The 19166-nt window shown below is 30.9% G+C and overlaps 1 protein-coding gene across 2 annotated transcripts in view; it reads left to right on the top strand.

Moving 5' to 3' along the window:
* The first annotated feature begins 3863 nt into the window (after window positions 1–3863).
* The window catches only part of LOC126838580 (uncharacterized), a 38084-nt gene continuing 22781 nt past the window's right edge, over window positions 3864–19166 (top strand). The window contains exons 1-2 of one of the 2 annotated variants that reach the window (XM_050573105.1): window positions 3864–4089; window positions 16299–16413. In XM_050573105.1, coding sequence (XP_050429062.1) covers window positions 16368–16413 — 46 coding nt within the window. In that variant the 5' untranslated portion in view covers window positions 3864–4089; window positions 16299–16367. Of the gene's footprint in view, window positions 4090–12531; window positions 12692–16298; window positions 16414–19166 lie in introns of those variants that run through there. The other variant, XM_050573104.1, reaches the window with a different exon arrangement.

Raw genomic sequence — 19166 nt, 5'->3', positions numbered from 1 at the left:
ATAAGATTTGAGTTAATGCAACTTAAAACTATTTAGTTTTTACCAGCAATATCATGCCACGATAGTCTATAGTGATGCGTCCATTACACTACGTTAATCTCTCGTAGTATTTTTTAAATGGTCTACTGTTAAAATATGCTGAAGTATAGTTATTATTTTAAGATACCTAGTAAAAAGGAAGGTTATGAATGACTTAAAAAAAAAAAGTCGTTTAGAAGAACCATACCAAAATTGAAAATCGTATACGATGTAAAGGTGCAGGCTTTATTAACCGTTATGTTTATGTGCCTTATTAAGTTAATTAAAAAAATAATTATATTCGAATTTTGCATTTTAATTTATCACGCAGTATATTCAATTTTTTTAAATATAATTATAATACCTTGAAATGATGAACTTGATTGACTTTACTTAGTTTAGTAGCCTTAATTAAGTAGGTCATTAAATCCTATTATGGTTTTTTGAATATAATGGTCAAAACGTTTTCCAAGCTATGTAGTATTAAAAATGTTAAACGCGCCATTGGAAGTCTTATTCTCAAAAGAAATGTCCAATTAAAATTTCAATTAATTATTTTGATTATAATGTTTTCTTCAGAGTAAAGTCCTGCGTGTGTTACACCCGGTGTATGTCGTTCAAAAAGTTTTAAACGATTTCCTGTACGGCGTTATATAATATTAACAATACTAGTACTTGAAACTTTACGAAAATCCATCCGATTGTAATAGTAACGTCTTTTTGTTAATTATTAGAATCTGAGAAAACTATCACTGCTGCAGCAGACAGACATATTTTTAAAGTACAGCTGACGTACTCTCGGTTAGCCTGTCGGTTTGTTTTGTTAAACTACACAATACGCCGGAATAGCATAGTAGGTATTAAAGTTTTGTTTTCCCAATGTAATTGGAGTGAACAATATTGAATGTACCGTTTCCGGTTATTGAATCAGATACAATGAAACCTTTTTCGGAATGATATTTCCGGAACCTCGTCACCGCCGGTCGTGACCATTTCCACGAGACGCTGGCCAGCCGTTTGCCTCTGCTTTGACTGACAAACATTTTAAACGGCAAATCCATAATCTGTTCTGCGACTGTTTCCGGATCTCAAGGGGTTATGTGGCCTGGGTTAAGAGAACTGTGACGAAGGAACCCGACGTACAACAAACGCCTCTATCCAAACTCGATAGCGTTAAAAGCGGATGCGCAATGCAGTAATAACTTCACGTCCGTTATCGATAATCCCGCAGGAGTGTCGTTACACGAATGCGGAAAACGGTTACGCCGCTTGACGATGGCACAATGTTTATTTTTATTTTTACTGTGGTAACGTTTTTCAGTGTGTAGATACTACGGGGGCCCTACCTTGTGTTTGGTTGAATATTTCATACATATTATTTACCGACCCGGTTGCTCGAAAATTTTCCACGTTCCTGCCAAGGATATACCGCAGTCGACTATTAGCGTTGATCCGACCCCGTCGGTTTTTCCGATACTCTTTGGACGTCTCAAATATTTATTTCCTCGGAAAAAGCATTTCCCGCTGGTGAAATATATGCACGCGTGCATATTTTATTTATACACATTCCGCGGATGCCAATATAATGTATGGCCGACGCGTTTACGATGTCCAATTGAAATCTAATAACAGTATTATCGTTTTTGCGGCCCTTTGCCGATTGACTTCTCGGCCCTCGGGACCTCCGAGAGGTTTCTGTTATTCTCGACAATTCGGATGATTCTCTTGATTTATTTATTTCGCCGAAAAACTGATACTATGTCTTAACTTAAACTTTTTTTCTTTATAAACTCAATTATTCGACGTTTCCGACGATGGTAGCAATTTTTAATTTTCCTCTAATTGCGCTGATCTAATCGCCCATTTTTACTCTTAAACGTCTCATTAAGTAGTAGTAGTTAATTAGTTGAATAATTATTATAACGATACTTGCACTGGCTACCACGCTCGTTTTTGTACTTATTAGACATTGTAATTACTATAAGCTCTTAGCTAGGGAAAACATGACATTACCAATAATCATACATGACATTACCAATAATCATAGTAATTTGGTAACAAATTATTCTCTTAAATATGAGTGTTATTGCGTTCTTAATAATTTAGTGAATAAAACTCTTTTTAAACTAATACCATAATTATAAATAGGGAGAGTACAGCTTTACATGCATCAATCAATTCGTTATTCTATAATCAGTTCATTAAGGTTTAATTAATAGGGCTACTCGACCCTGTGGATAGTTATTACTGTCGAGTTAAATATCGTTTACTACCTAATTTTCTTTAGAGCTATAGTGCATATATTATTACTAGATAACACAGTTCGCTAGGTAATTTATTGATTATATATTTTACCATTATTTAGATGGAATATTAATTAAATAAGTACGTCTAAAAAAAAATATTACCACTTATATTTCTACTTTATTAACTGTGACCATATGTTAAGTAGATATTTGTTTTGAAACTATATTATATTAACCCTGCATTCGTTATGTACCAGGTTGCCAAACAAATATATTGCATGGACTATCTATGTATAGGTTTAATCTATGACAAGGCTATAGTTAATCGTATAAGACATGTTATGTCTTAATGCAATAATTATAACGTAACTGTATCATACATTAAACTATTAAAGCGTTTAAAACGGTTGACGTATTAAGTAGTTATGTAAGTAAAAATGTTTTTTTTCTAATTATAATTTTAGAATTAATTTCGTTTTAGCTAATGTACAATAAATATGAGCTGATAAAGAAATATTGTTAAAGAATTTTTTGTCAAAATTTCAGTTTAATATATTTAAGTTTTATGGAGATCCATAAAGTCCTTTACAAGAAATTATTTATATACTCTTATTAATATTTTAATATAATAGCCATTAGATAGTGTAGGATAATAATAAGTATAGTCCAATACATTAATTATTAATATACAGATTAAGGCTTGCGGGTTCCCTAAGCACTAGCAAATTTTGGTGTCTATAAATGTGATACTATTACGATAATAAATTATTTAAACCTAAAAAAAAATATTTCTAGAAACAAAAATTAGTACAACAAAGTGAATAACGTTAATAAAAACATTTTTTTTAATTTTAATTTAAAGTTTTTTTCTGTAAAAATTCTTTTTTCTCTTATTTTATGAATTTTATGCGTATGTAAAGAAATTAATTGAAAAGCGAATGGGCTGTGCAGTGTGAGTGGATATTAGGCCATCTTATTATGTACCCTTTTGCTGAGGATCTACTCATTATGTACTATATTAGTATTATGCGTTGTCTGAAACTTAAGTACTTTACGAACCAGACTCGTTGAAACGCAAAGGTCTTTTACTATAATTGGTCGTTAACATTGCCATGGTCGACCGACAGAGTTATACGGAACATTTTTTTTTTATTAGTATAAAGATCATTAACGATGATTATTAGCCGACGACAAGGTATATATATACGTATTATTAGCTTTATAATAACTACATAGGTAATGCCGCTGTTGATGACAAAATAAAAGTGGTTTTAAAAAAAAAATTAAAAAATTCTTTTTTGTTTTACATTATATTAAATTGTATAAGCTAATTTGTTTAAAGTTTGTAAGTTTGTTATACTGTTAGTTCAACCATTATATTTATGAATCGACCATCTGCTTACTTATGTTGAATTTTTGCAAACCGACGGTGTTAGTCGCATATTTTGCGGTTAGCCAGATAATCTTTAAAACACGTGTTATCTTGAATTATTGAGTAGGCACTTAGCGACGATGCTGTCGTATAGCATCGGTTGTAATATTTTAAGCGGTTAGATAATATTTTTTAAAGTTATTATACGTTAGCGCAGCTAATTTTTTCCATTTGAGCCAACGTAAAAGAGGCGTTTATAATTAAATTGTATTGTGTAATTATTAAGTCATGATAGAAAGCAGCTGAATTCTAATATGTTAGTGGCAACAGCAAAAACGTCTCAAATAGGCCACTAGTGAAAGAAAATCATATTATTTAATGGTGTTTGTGATTTACTGCAAAATTTTAATTATGAAGTCGACATCGTCAATCGCTAGTTCATAATTTTACCAAGTAAGTTTTAAAAATGTAATTAAATTGATTTTGCTTTTATCACTTTTGTCCTTGGCTTACTATCATTAGCCATATTAGAAACCGTGGCTGTAGCATGCCCATAAATTACCTAAAGGTTTTCTATATTATCAATTTAAAAATGTACAACCCAATCATTGGCAGTGATGTAAATAATATACACTAAGAGCCAGGTGAATAACTTAAGTAATGTATCTACAAATATTCAATGTTATATTATGCACAATGGCTTTTTAATTTTTTAATCGTTTATCGCTTATTACCATGACAAAATGATGAACCGCAGTAAATGTGCCGCCGTCTTATCATATAAGCCATTAAATGTTTTTCCTTAAATAGCTTCTCCGCCGGCGATTCGTTTCTGTCTGTTTACATCTGAGACGGAGGTTTGGCGACGGATTCTTCGTTATTACTACCGTGCGTCACGTACACATGATTTCACCGTGCATATCTATAGTTTATATCTCTCTCTCTCTCTTTTTCTCTATGTATGTGTGTGTGTAATGCTCATACGTATATATACAAATATATATATATAACACGTGAGAATATCGCGACGATTTATACAGAGCGGAAGGTCTCAGTAACCGCGGGCGTTTGAGAAAATCTCTTGACGGTCGTCATCAAAATATTTATGAGGGTCAAACGTGCTTTACGGCACACAAAACCACCTTACAACGGGTTGAGCTCTCACTTCTACTGATAGATAAACCGCTACCGCTGATGTTGTCGCCTTCTGAATAATATGTCGCGCTTGAAAGTATTCAAAGTCCGTGTCATGCATTTGGTTGGTTAGGTAAATAGACAATTTGATCCCCCGTCCCCGTATGCTTGCACCTTTACCACCGTCGCTCATGTGAATACGGAGAGCAACAATATTTCATTTACGAGACAACTAATAAGTAAAACCAAAATAGAGATCCCGCAGTTCGCGACTCACGTCCGCTTTAATATGTTTCTCAAAACATGGCACAGTCTACGGTTGTCCGAATCTAAAACATAACACAACAGAAAAATTAATAATTGCATGTATATAATATACTTAAAATTGCTTAGCTTATGGCTTTAAGAAATAAAACTAGAATTTCTGTATCACAAAATATGTAGTATTGGTACATTTTACTTTACATTTTAGATGTATGTTATCAGTAGGTTCTAGTATTGGGACTAAAGACGCTTTAACACGGATCGATGTATCGTGTACTAAATTGAACGGTAATAAAGAATATGTAATAATCACATTTTCTCCAAAAAAGACTTCCGTCTATTTTGCATGAAGCGATTCAAATGCTCTAGACAGAAAAATTTCAGTGCTCGAAATGTATTTCGAGCACCAAACTTCCGTGAGGTTTTTCTTTAAATTTCAGTATTTTTTTCAAGCAAATTACAAAATTATTATTACAATTTACTTTTTTCGTTTTGATCAAATTCATTTTTGAAAACGATTTGTCAATACTTAACCATAGACTTAAATATGTTTTATGACCATTAGCTACACGTTTCATTCAAATATATCATATTATTAGTTACATTTACAATATTTTGTATACTGTTCAATCGATGAATTATAATGATAATACAATAATCGTTTTAATGTATTACCATCACATTATAAAGTTTACTCTTTTTATGTGTTTGTGGAGAATGTCTCGGTGTAGATTCACCGTGCAGTAACAATAAACGATTATTTTATTTTGCTCGTCAAAACGCTCTGTGCAAACGTGAAAAGCAATATCATAAAAGTCAAGCACGTGATTTACATTCGATGGTAATCAAATAATATCGCACGAGACCATTTGGCGTACAGAAGCCAAACAGAAGAAAATTAGATTACTTAAACAGTCGGAAATGTCGGTACCGCCGCCTTCAAACCATAACCGACAACTATAATTACTGTCGAGACAATAACATTTCTTAAAGCACTATTTAGCTAAGAAGTCTAATGCAGTTGGCAACTGTTCTTAACGACAGTGCGTTTATGCAAGTCATTACGCTGTAGTTTTTTTTTTTTTTTTTATTACGCTGTAGTGTAAAAACAGAAAAAAACGTTACAAGTACATAGTTATATAATTTTCTCGTTTTACGGTTGCACGTTAATTTGTCTTATTTTTAATATTTTTTTCTCTTTTGTTTGCTTGCTAGTTGGCTATATGTTAAATGACTACATTTTTTTGCCGGCGAGACTCTTTGTCTCTGTTTTTTTTTCTTGGCTTCCAACCCGAGGATTTTAGAGATCGTGGTGTCTGATAAGGAAAAACGGAAGAGCGTACTTCGTTATGATATTGCCAAGACCGCGGGTTTATTTAATATATACACTTTCTGTATATATATACACTCACAATCGAGTACTTTATTAAGCTATTATAAATCGTGACGTTCATTAGTTCATTCCTCCATCCGTTCATTTACCGGCGCAAAGTGTAGGCAATTTCGATACATTCGTGTACTGTTGAAACTGCGGTTGACAAAATATTATTTCTGTAGTAACACGCACTTAAATGTTGTAAATAACGATAGCATCGAATAAATTGGCATTTGTAAATTTTGTACGACAACTCTTAAAATTCTTAGTTACATATGAACTTCTATGAAATTCAGCGTAATGCTAGAATTACAAATACACGTGGTTTACTTTGTATGCAACGACACATACCACTTTTAGCACGTTAGCACTTTTGTAACTTCCTATTTACCAAAACACTGTTCATTTGATTAACAAAACTAAATTTGAAATAATTGAACATATAAACGGATGAGCGAGACCTTCCTTCACTCGTGCTCTTTTAAAACAATGGATAAATTAGTTTTATTTTTTAAAGTATTAATGCACTTCAATATATTTTTACAATACTGTTGGAACGTCAACGAATGTATTATAATTTTGTGTATTCAAAAATTAAATTGTTATTTTATAAATTAAAAAAAAAATGTATAACGCTTTGTATACTTAATAAATTGTTTTTTTTATTACTACATAAATTATTTTTGTTAAATAACAAGTCACATAAGATATAATGTGTTTATTTGGCAAATACTAAGTTTTAATACAAAGAGTATAAATTAATTTATATCATTATATTATTATGATTATAAACTATACTCGTATGGTCTAGACTTCAATTACTTCACCTAATAGAGATACTTTCGTGACTATGTGATCGTCCTTAAGAACTGAGTTTACCATTCTTCTAAATAAAGTAAAGTATAAAATTAATTGAACTTTTTTATAGGTAATTTATTGTAACACTATTATATAAAGTTAGTCTATAAAGTTTTACTCATTTTAGTTTTCGGTTAGATATTATGTATTTGTTAACAGTATTGTGCTTAAGTGCAAATGTTAAACCACCTTTCAAACTTAATGAATAAATCTGAAACTTGGCTTTAAGTTTGTCTAACAAACTAGCACCATACAATATCATTACTGAGTGAAGTGATTGTAGTATTTATGGTTCATACGGCTCCAAAAATATGTAGTTATAAATTATAATTTGGGTTTTCTACATAATACTACGCTTTAGTTCAAGTTCAAAATACTTTCATAATATTACATAAGGGTCGGGGTAAACTATTTAGAAATTATATTTTACAATTTAGGCTCATTTAAATATCGATTATGTTAGAGTTAGTTATTAGATAGGTAATACCTAATATGCAATAATAGTAGATAGAAGACATAATTTAAAGAAAATTATTTATGCGAGTTATTATTATTTAAAAATAGATGTCATAAAAAAAGAGAAATATTTGTATAGTCTTAAATTGCACACAGTGTTGATATAATTATTAATTGGTAATTAATGTTTTGAGAAAATGTATTTCATGTGTGCGTATTTATTTAAAACCCAATCAAAAGACTAATAACTTTTTATTTATATAATACATAACAAATTTTCATTATTTACAAAAAAAAAAAAATAAAAATATTTGGTACGTGCAACTTGGAATAACCCTTATTCGCGTTATGATTGATTTTTAAAAATGTGGTTTTTATTTTGTTACGTTAATATGTATTTGATGGGGGATTTTCTTTCCCCTCTTTTTTTTACACAAAAATCCGACGGGTTTTCCAGATTATGATTACATTCTGTGTTCAGTTTAATCGGTTTATAACGCAAACCCATTTGTTATTAAATATTATTTGATTGTTTCGGTTTATTGTCGTTTTCAATTATTTAACTCTATCGTGAATACGATATAATGCAGTGCATTCGGGTTCAGCGTATTGGTTGAGATCTTGTGCGACCATCTGAGCGAACACGACAATGGCCCAGAAGAGAAAAGCCATAGAAAACATAATAACGTAATTTTATGCAGATTAATATTTAAAAAAAAATATGTATAAAAATATATAATAATAAAATCATTTTACACATAACTGCGGTAACGAGGGGGGAAGAAATACCACGAAACCGGCAACCATTATTTAATTTTACTGTCGCTGTGGACGGGAAAAATACGGGACAGTCATTATTCCACATCACACGTAGTAAAAATGCAAAAACGAATTACAACCAATGCCCTCATCATTTCTCCCCTTCCTCAATCCCCGCTTTTGCTCATTCAAATATATTATATACCTCCGGGCGTTATTATATGTTTTTAATCGTTCATTTTTCACAAAATCCACTCGAAATGTGTTACTCATCTATAAGTATCATAAATTACAATATATACAGCTCAAGGGTGGGGAAAACGTGACTGAGGATTTAATTAACGGTCTTCTACGACTGCACCGACCATTCTGCCATTGACATATAAATATAGCACATAAATGCTTATCAACAACATTAACGTTTCGATCACTTAAAAAAACAAACTAAATAATAACTTTTACGGGAGGGGGGGGAACTTTGAAAAAAAATTCAATACTCGGGAGTACTACAAAGTATTTCTTTTTCCCAGAACAATTATTGCGTGGCGTCGCAACAACAACAATAATATATTACAAGACCTAAGTATTATGTTTTTAGTTTGTTTGCGACTGAATAAAACCCTTTTAAGTACCGGCTATTTAATCCTGGTTGTAACAAATATTTTATACACGTTTGGTCTGGGTTTGGATTGACCACTTGCAACGATCTAAATCTTTTACGCTTTCATGCTCGGCTAATATAACATATCTGGCTCAAGAGTAACACAAATTTATTTATATTGTGGATGTTTGTTTTTTTGAGATACACCAGCCTTGGCTTACCACATCTTTTTTATGAACACGATGAATGAAGACCCTATACAACCTAACCAGTTTATAATATCAAGTAAGCAGAATCGAAAACTAAACAAGTATAAAATAAGCATTGTTATTTTAAAATAAAGAAGATAATACCTCTTAAGTTGACTGGTGGCATATCCCGTGGCCACCGAATAAGTTTATAGAAAGTATAGTAGTCAACAGCTGTTATCTGTTGGAATTTTACCAATTTCAACACAATTTACCTAGTGGCTTGACTCTAAACTAAGAATTGATTAGCTATTCATAAGACTTCTTTAGAAACGGAAGGGGCCATCGAATAAGAAATTTGTTATACATATCTTTATTTATTTATTTAAATACCTATTTGTTTTAAGTTTCGATAGAGGACAAAAAAGAATTTATTTAAATGTTATACGGCTTTTTTTTTTTGGATTTCTTTTTCCGTCAAATAAATGAGCTTCTAGAAATGGTAGCAGTATGGTACTTCTATCTCTAGTCTATTTACACATTTTAATGTAATAAATACAAGTATACTAGAAAGTCTTAACAATATTAAAGTGATAGAATAAAAAAAAATCGAGTTTACTGATAATTATATTTTTATTGTGTATGCTTAACTGTTGTTTGACAAATGTTTTTTTTAAACTTTGTAGTGTGCTTGAGAGACATTTTAGATTATATTATTTTACAGTTAAAAATTATTAATATTTTTATCATTTTTGATAAATTCTAGACTTTTATCGTCATTTGAAACTCTTATGGTAATGTATATATTTGATTAAATTTTAAATAAAGAAATATTTACTTAACTGGTCGATGACCAATTTTGAATAATTATTTTTAAAGTTATCAAAGGCTAAAACTAAGGAATACATTTTATTTGCGTGCAATTGTTATTTGCACTCTTCCTTCCGTACTACTTTTGAATATATATACTTTAACTAACCTAACCTAACTGTATTTATTTATTAATTATTCTATAAAGTTCTTCCTCGGTTTCCATATTTAAAAAAGTTCGGACAAAAGTTAAAACAATCTAGAAAAAAAGACATAACTTCACACGTCTTATTAATTTTAAGGGTTAGACCGACAACGTGACACCATCATAAACAGCTATTAATGGCTAATTGAAGAATTTCATAATTTAGTATATTTTCGGCTGTTCAGTTGTAACGAATGCGTTTAGGCGGAGAACGCAGCACTATTCAATTATTTAGTTTTATACAAATTTTCTCAACAATCATTGCTAACAAATAAAATTATATTATGTAAAAATAGTAATTTAACATTTAGTTTACTTGGCAGAAAGTTTAATTTAATCTTAAATATATATTTTCAATTACACTAAAATAAAATAAAATAAATAACTTCCTGTCAAGTAAACTAAGTTTTGATAACCTACATTTTTTTTTGCATACTTTAATTTTATTTGTTGGCAAAGATTATTAGATTATTATTAGTAGATTAGTTTATGCTGTTAGCTTAATTTTCATTTTATAATTAAACTTTTAAGGCTTTTTAATAACATTTAAATTTAATTATCAAACCATTACACTCAGCTATAAAAGAGTATAGCGGTGTATATCAAATTTTAAAATTGATTTAAATAATATCGATATAAATTACGAACACTGAACAGAATTTTATCTGAATATAAAACGTTAAGTTTCCTGTATTAAATGATGGAATATAGACGATAAAATCTGATACGTTTTTTTCGATAAAATTTGTCGATTTTTCAAGTAAAAAATAATTTACAATATTGAAAGACCGTTAACCGTTTTCGGCATTGCGTTGCTGCGAAAAAAATATAAGCCAACTATGGTTTTGGAAGTTAACAAACAAATGTATTTAGTTCATTTCAACTGGTTAAGTATGTGTCGAAGTCAAATCTACACAAGTAACTTTTTCCATGCGCAACCTCGATTCCCCACCAGTCACGCTTAATAAGCAAATCCTTCCTACAGCAAACACAGTTAAGTACCTTGGCCTTACCTTGGACAAAAAACTCACTTGGGGCACACATTTAAAACTAAAACGTAAAACATTAAACTCCCGACTCCATCTCCTCAGACCTCTACTTAAATCTCAGCTCTCTCTCTTCAATAAACTAATCATATACAATTTTTTAATCCGTCCAGTCTGGTCCTACGGCATACAACTATGGGGCACAGCCAAACCTTGAAACACCAAAACTATCCAGGCGTTCCAGTCGATCTGCTTGCGCCTAATAACCTCTGCCCCTTGGTATGTCACAAATGAAAACTTACATAAAGACTTAAACATACCAACACTCGACCAACTAGCAAATTCGCTCTACTCAAATTTCCATTCAAATCTAATTACTCATTTTAACCCCCTAATAAAACAACTATCCTCGGCCTTCCTTCCCGATAATGCTCCCAGACGATTAAAGAGAAGACGGCCTAGAGATCTACTATAATAACTACAATAAATAATAATATAATGAAAAATAATTTTTTCTACTTCCTAGCCGGGTGACGCTGCTGAGTGTCTTACCATAACTGTTAATTTTTCATTGTCATGTATATAATATCTTTTATCAAATTTGCTTAATGTACTCACTGTATACATTGTAAATATATTTTCAGATAATAATAATAAAAAAAAAAAATTTTAAAAAAAGTATGTGTCGTCGCAGCGGACTAGAGCGCCAGAAAAAAATAAAACCACCGAACTACCCCTGGAGACATATTATATCATAATGAAAAAAGTATAAAAATAAACGGAGGCGACGATGGTCGGTAACCGCACTGGCGGATTGCCTTTCCTTACTATTATGCATCACAGGCTCGGCCTTCTCCGACGCCGTTAAACCGAGAGATCTGCGAATATTATCGCGACCGCTCGCAAAAGACTTTCGCATTTGAATTTTCAATTACTGCAGATTTTTTTTTTTTATTGTTACTTGCCCCGTCAGACTTATTTTACCAACCCCCCTTCCCCCTCCTGTCATCCATTCTGTCATTCGACCGTTATTGTTATTTCGGCGGACTTGTTCCGTTAACAGTTGCCGCACACGCCTTTTGGGACTTCCAGAAAAGGGTCGGCCACAATTCGAGTATAAGCCGAGAACTTGGGTGAAAACTTTGAGTGTGTGTATGTGTGTGCGTTTACCACGCACTACAGGCGCATGTCTACGTTGCCGGCTAAGTGCCATGTGCTCGGTGCGTTCAGTCGGTTCGCTCGCCAGTCTGTAACGTTAACCGGAAATCGACGCGAGTGCTTGTCAACGAAAACGTGGCAAAGGTTTCGAACTGTTTGCCGTACTTGATGAAATTATTCACCATCCAATTTGGTTTATTATTGTTATTGTTCTATGGCGAAATGACTACAAGTTTCGGCTCGATGGTCGTCTTGCCAGAGGTTTGTTTATTATTCACTGAAAATATACACCACAGTTGATATTATGATAAAAAAAACATAACGATTTGTATAATTTTAAAAAATATAAAATTCGTTTACCCGCCGTTTAATTTAATAACAAATTTTTTATTTCGAAAACGGTTCATAAAAATAATAATAGCTCATAGTTTTAAATATTATATGTAAGCAGAAATTCGGCAAATGGTTTACAAGGCAATCCTTCATAAATCCTTAATATGAAAAAGATCACCACAATTGACGGACAACATACTTTTAAAAGATTCGTGATAACCGACATTAGTTGAATATTGTTAAATATTGTTTTTCACCGTTATTTATTACTTACTAAACTAATAACATTTTTTTTTGAAAAAATGGTTTTATAGTTGTTTGTATGATTAACGTACAGTATTTTTCGAGAATTTTTTTTGGTAGTCCTATAGGGAAAGTAAAATATGTATTTTATCTTTATGATCATATAGATATAAGGTCTATTACCGTCGTGTGTACTATGTACACACGATAGCCATTTTTTAAGAACTTTAAAAGTTCAACAACAGCCTACATTAGGTCCCATACTAAACTTCCATCTACACATTTAGAGACATTATTGCAAAACTTCAAAATTCCTAATATTTGAATTAAGATCTTTCCTATGTATAGTACAGAAACTATAATAGGTTGTTGATACATGGTTGTCAAACATCGTAAAAGATAATATTTTCTTTAAAATTCATAAAAACTTACTAATTTGTTTTTAGAATAGAACACCACTGATAACCATGAAAACATAGATATAGGTCTAATCGATTTTTGACATATGTGGCCTATAACAATATTGTTAAGCTTATATACAGTTAAAAAGTATAAGTTAAAACACAATAAAATATATTATATTGTGCTCATCCCATAATTATTACACTTAAATACTTTGTAAGTCGATTTAATTGTCAATCTAAAATGTACGGTCAAAGTTGATGTTTAGGTGTCTAAACAGTTTTAAGTAATTTACCCTTTTCAATTTGAATGTAAACATTATGTTTTGCATTATGTTTAACAAGAAGGGTTGAACAAATATATATATAATGACCGAAACGGAATTGTCTGTCCTCATACTAAAAGTGTAGAACAAAACGTATAGTAGGGTGTATTGTTATAATTATTATTACTGTTACCAGACTATAATAATCCAAAGGGCTATTGTGTCATTTATCATTGGGGGAGAGGCTTATGAATGTGACGTACGTGACTCGTGCCCATAGCTTAGCTTTCGGTTTGAAAATATATCAATTCGCTTGCCATTATTGTTATTGCATTTGTCGCAGCGCAAACAATATATTGTTTGGTTGTCATCAAAAGTTAAAATACAGCGTGTATGATATGAGCACTCAGTTAAAAATGTTATTTTTTGTTTTACTAAATATTTGTTGACAAGATTACTTTAAAAGTTATTGATTGGATTTTTTATGAAAGTGAATTGATTTTTTAAATTTATATCCACTATTTTCAACGCAAAAAAGTATACTTAACAAAGAATAATGATTTATTAAAAACAAACAACTTGAGTATAAAAATATTATTGTGTTTTAACTTATACATATTAGACAATTTGTTATACACACACACACACACACACACATATATATATATGCATTAACCAAAGTGTCTCTAAAAAGTAAAATTACAAAATTGCAATTATCTCTGTTTGTTTTACGGTTAATAGATCATCTTGTATAGTTAACAAACTCCCGTGTCTGTTCTTATGTTCTATAAAGCTCTTACTCAGTTTCTATACTTAAAAACATTAAAGGTTCAGACAAAAAGTTAAATTAAATTCAAAAGCAGACTCAGTGTTTTTGCGCTGGTCGTAAATCGTTTTTTTTTTTTTTTTAATAATCTTGTCTGAAGCAAATATTGTATTATTAAAACTATCAATAAACAAATTTATTTTTAGCAGTTTTACTTATAAAATATTGTTAAATTTGCTTATAAACTACTGAAAATCCATATTATAATATAGATTTTCGGTATTTAATTTAGTCAATAGGAAAAGTAAGTTATATTTCGAGAAACGACTATTGGTAATAGTCTAAGATAAGCATTTGAAGAAGGTTAAAACAAACATTTGCCTGTGTTAGATACTGGAATGTTGTTTTCAGTGCATGTTTAGAATTCTGAAATTGGGTACACAGAATGTTATGTTTGAAACTATTAATCTTGCATGAACGAGTAGGTAGAGTTACTTCGATTTACTTTAACGCGTCACTGGTAGGTGCAACATATTGTTTTAAATTGGTTTGCAAGTTTTCAGAATTAATTTAATGTATTTTCATTAGTATACATAAATAATTAATTTACAATTATCTACTATTTATTAGAAGATTTATTTGTTTTATATATACACTTTTTTTTTAAATTTCTTTAAAAATACAAATTATGCTGGTTTCTAGGCATGCTTCTCTCGGTCAATAAGTTGTTTTAATATTTTATTCAATGGAAGGAACATGGCGGACACTTATATAATATGATTATTTTTTATATTTATAAATAGATAACGAGATAAAATATGCGATCAGAATGATATAAGCTGTATTATTAGAGTGATTAGGTTGGTTACCGAAATAATATTTTAGTTATGGTATCCATTGTTTTTATTAACACATAGTTTCGACTTAACAAAAACGTAAAAAGGACAAAAGCACGCGCATTAATTTTTTCAACTCAAATGTTTTTACTAAAAAACAATCACAAACAGTAGTACAAAGAAAAATAGTTTAATATATAAAAATACAGCTGCATACATCAACCCGAAATGAGGCTATGACTTAACAGAGTTAATAATTAAGTGTAAGGGTTATTTCACAGGGCTCCACTTGTGAAAGAATGCTCGTTTTACCTAATCAAATTTTAAAATAATATAATAAAAATGTCTAAGTAATAATAATGATATTGTTTGGAAATCATGGAATTTGTGTATCGCTATTATTATCGGTTGGGATAGTAATGTTTTACTAACGAATGCAAGTTGATACCAGTGAGTAAAAATATATTTGAATTAACTAACAAAATTATAAAGGGATCGGATCAATAACATCGGATATGTAGAAATTATTTAAGTTTAAGAGGAAATGTTTTTTTAGCTACGAAGCAGGACTGAGCAGATATTGTTTTTATAATAATTTGTTCAATTGTATTTATTCCTGGACGCACGATATCTCATAAGCTGCTGAACCGATGTCTTCATGAAAAAGTCTATTGGCAAAACAAATTTATAAAGTTCTCCCTTTCCTCTTCAAAGTGGAAGAAAACACTCAGATAATTTTTTTAACTTAAAACTAAGACGTGCTATAACTTTTTAAGATCTACTACTTTATTATTAAGCAAACTAAACTAACGTGTAGTAAAAAAATAACTTACATTTGTTAGACATTAAATTATAGTAAAACGTTATTTGTGTAAATAACCTAAGATATACATTGAGAGAAGTCATATTAATGTACTTGAATTAATAAAAAAATGCACTACTTTGAAGAAAAAAGAGTCAATATTTAGATCGTTGTAGCGGTAATATAATTTAAAATGATAAATAAAATGTTTTTCTTTTCAGGAATGAATAATATTCAAAGTGTAATCGGTATTGACTGGCGTGGACGATTTCATTGTGGTTAAAAACACAATGTGGCTTGTTCTTTTCGTCGTCTCTTCTCTGTATACATGGGCTTGTAAGTTGCTTTGAGTAATGAATATGTTAGTTGTAGATTTAGATTAACATAATGTTAATAAACAGTACAATAAAATATTTAGATGTTTTATAAAATCATCAAAGCATAATATTTAATACAAGTATAATACTTGTATAATATACTACATATTTTAGAATGTATAGATGTTTAAAATGTAAGTATTAAACCAATATAATAAGCTGAAAATTAAAAATAAACTTTTGTTTTAGTAGGTATTAGTAATATGACTTTGAATTTGTTAGTTAATCATTGAGTAAAGATCATACAATTAAAACATTAAATCCATATTAACTTGGTAACTAAAAGCCGAAAAGTGTTCGATACATTCCACTGTATTACAATTTTTAATTTTTAATCAATTACTAAAGTAAGTATTACACAATAGATTTAGTTACATAGTTACATTTTGTTAAAAATGTTCATACCCGGTCACATTGCCACTGCTCACTACAGTTTTAAATTGATTATAAGCTATAGTAAAACTTCGCTCGTTAACATTTTGACATATTTATTAATTATAATGGCATATAATTTGTTTCATGTACAAAATTGTTTAAAACCGTGTACCTATTAAAAAAAACATTTTACGTAGTGTATTATGCAATAGTTACCTAATAACGATGAACAATATGCTTACGTCAGTTTTAATGCTTTGTTCGATATTTGTGGTTAGTTAGTACATACTAAATTAATCATTGTTTAAACTTTCTGAAATATTTTCACTTGTATTAATTTTATAACTAGATAATATTCGAATTTGGCTACCCACCAGTATTTTTAAAACTATTTTTACCTAAAAGAAGTGCTAAAAAAAAATTAACGGAAATAATACGACGTAGTAATGTCATTGAAGAAAACGCGCGTAAAGATTTAATTTTCATTTAAAAAAAACACAAATGCCGTTTTTGGCAACGGTAAAAAACTCAGCCACCAACACGGATGTCTTAAGTGTGGTCGATGTACAGTTCTATCGTTTTTCAACTTTTGATAAACCTTTTTCTACTAGAAAACTCCATTGAAACATCACCTGACAACCTTACGGGGAATGCGGATAAAGGATAAATGTGTTTGGCGAAGTCCAACAATCCCTTTATTTTGTGTGGATATAACTTACCCTTAGTCACATTTATTATTAATATGTTTACACTTTACTAACGCCGTAGCTGCTAAAGGCATCAGAGTACCGCAAGGTTCTTGTGCGACACTCGACCTGTTTGACAACGTTAAATTTTTCAAAGCTAAAATAGTGATAGTTCATCATTTGTATGGTCCCGCGTTATTAATAGGTATAATCACGTGAAACTACAGACAAATCGAATACCATCCATCACAACCCACGTTCGCGATTGGGTTAGGACCAAACACCGTAAGAACTACATTATGATTTTTATTTGAGATTTTCCGTGCCTTTGGCGACACGTCATGGCTAACTCGATTTCTTTCGGGGAAAAAGCTTATCCCGAGGAATTCCATTAAAAGTTACCATTTAGTTACTCAGTTGCCACAGTAACTGATGAAGTTTCATTGTTTTCACGGTTATTCATACCGAGAGATGGTCGGCACGTTATAATACGTCGACGCCGACTTAGTGAATTCCAGACACTTTAAATAGTGGAAAATTGGAAGTGAACCCATTCGGTGGGTAAGGTACTTAACGTTCCGTCTATCTCGGGTTACACCGTGCCATAAATACCTTCACCGTCTATTTTCAATGACAGTAAAATAGAAAAATTAAACGGCCTATTTTCATCTGATTTAAAAAAAAATGCTTGCTGACCGATGCAATTAAAACATTATCACTTTCTCGATATTCATTTTTGACACTACTGTTTATGTAATTTATGTAATATGCAGTCACAAACAAAATGTAGAGTTTGCTGTATTAATGTGATAATGTGTGTGAGAAAAGTTTTGCCGCCCAAAGGATTTTACGAATTTTTATTGCATTATAAATAAAATAAGCATTACTTCGTTTGCATACTCGTATTTTGCGAGTAAAAGCCGAATTGTTGATTTTATTTTTATCGCTTTATCGATTACCGCGTACATGGTCACAAATATTACTTTTCACTCGAGTTTTATAACACTTTTTATAAAAAAAAATATGTATATCCCAGTGTCTCCAGGCCAAACCCAGTATTGCGAGACTATAAGCAGCTTTTGGTGTCAGTGGAAGAAACTTTGGCGATTTGCTCGTATAAACTTTGGAATGCGTTCCACTAGCACAATGCACTGTGTGATATAACCATTAAATTAGATATTAGTTCTATAGTTTCTATATTATCATCTGACACAATAGTTTTGATACGACTGCGTATAGGGAATGGTCTACTTGGGAGTTTTTTTTTTTGTACTTTATACAATAATAATAATATTACAACCACTCGCGGCGGACCGTAAACGACGGGAACACGCACATGTCCGTGTAATAAATTCTAGTATTGAATCGGAAAAGACGTTTCTTGATTTTCAATAATAAAATAATAACAATAACGGTGCTTAAGCACATGATAACGCGTGTTATTCGGTGAAGTCACGTGCCGATATTATTAATGTTGGATTAGCATGCATAGGTCAATGTCAATGTCAAAAATAGTTTAATTAAGTCGTACCCGTAGACCAGAGTTACGAAATGTAATTGGAAACTGCGGTGGATAAGTCTACACGTCCTAAGACGGAGTGCAATTTTGCAAATCGTTATATTGAAAACGGTATACTTAATCGGACCGCAC

This window comes from Adelges cooleyi, unplaced genomic scaffold (assembly GCF_023614345.1).
Source record: "Adelges cooleyi isolate 19-005CV unplaced genomic scaffold, UGA_ACOO_1.1 ACOO_flye_CR_arks_rails_tigmint_CR_PRNA_30, whole genome shotgun sequence".
Classification (NCBI taxonomy): domain Eukaryota; kingdom Metazoa; phylum Arthropoda; class Insecta; order Hemiptera; family Adelgidae; genus Adelges; species Adelges cooleyi.
The sequence above is the reverse complement of the archived record's forward strand: the minus strand, read 5'-3'. Positions and strand labels throughout refer to the sequence as shown.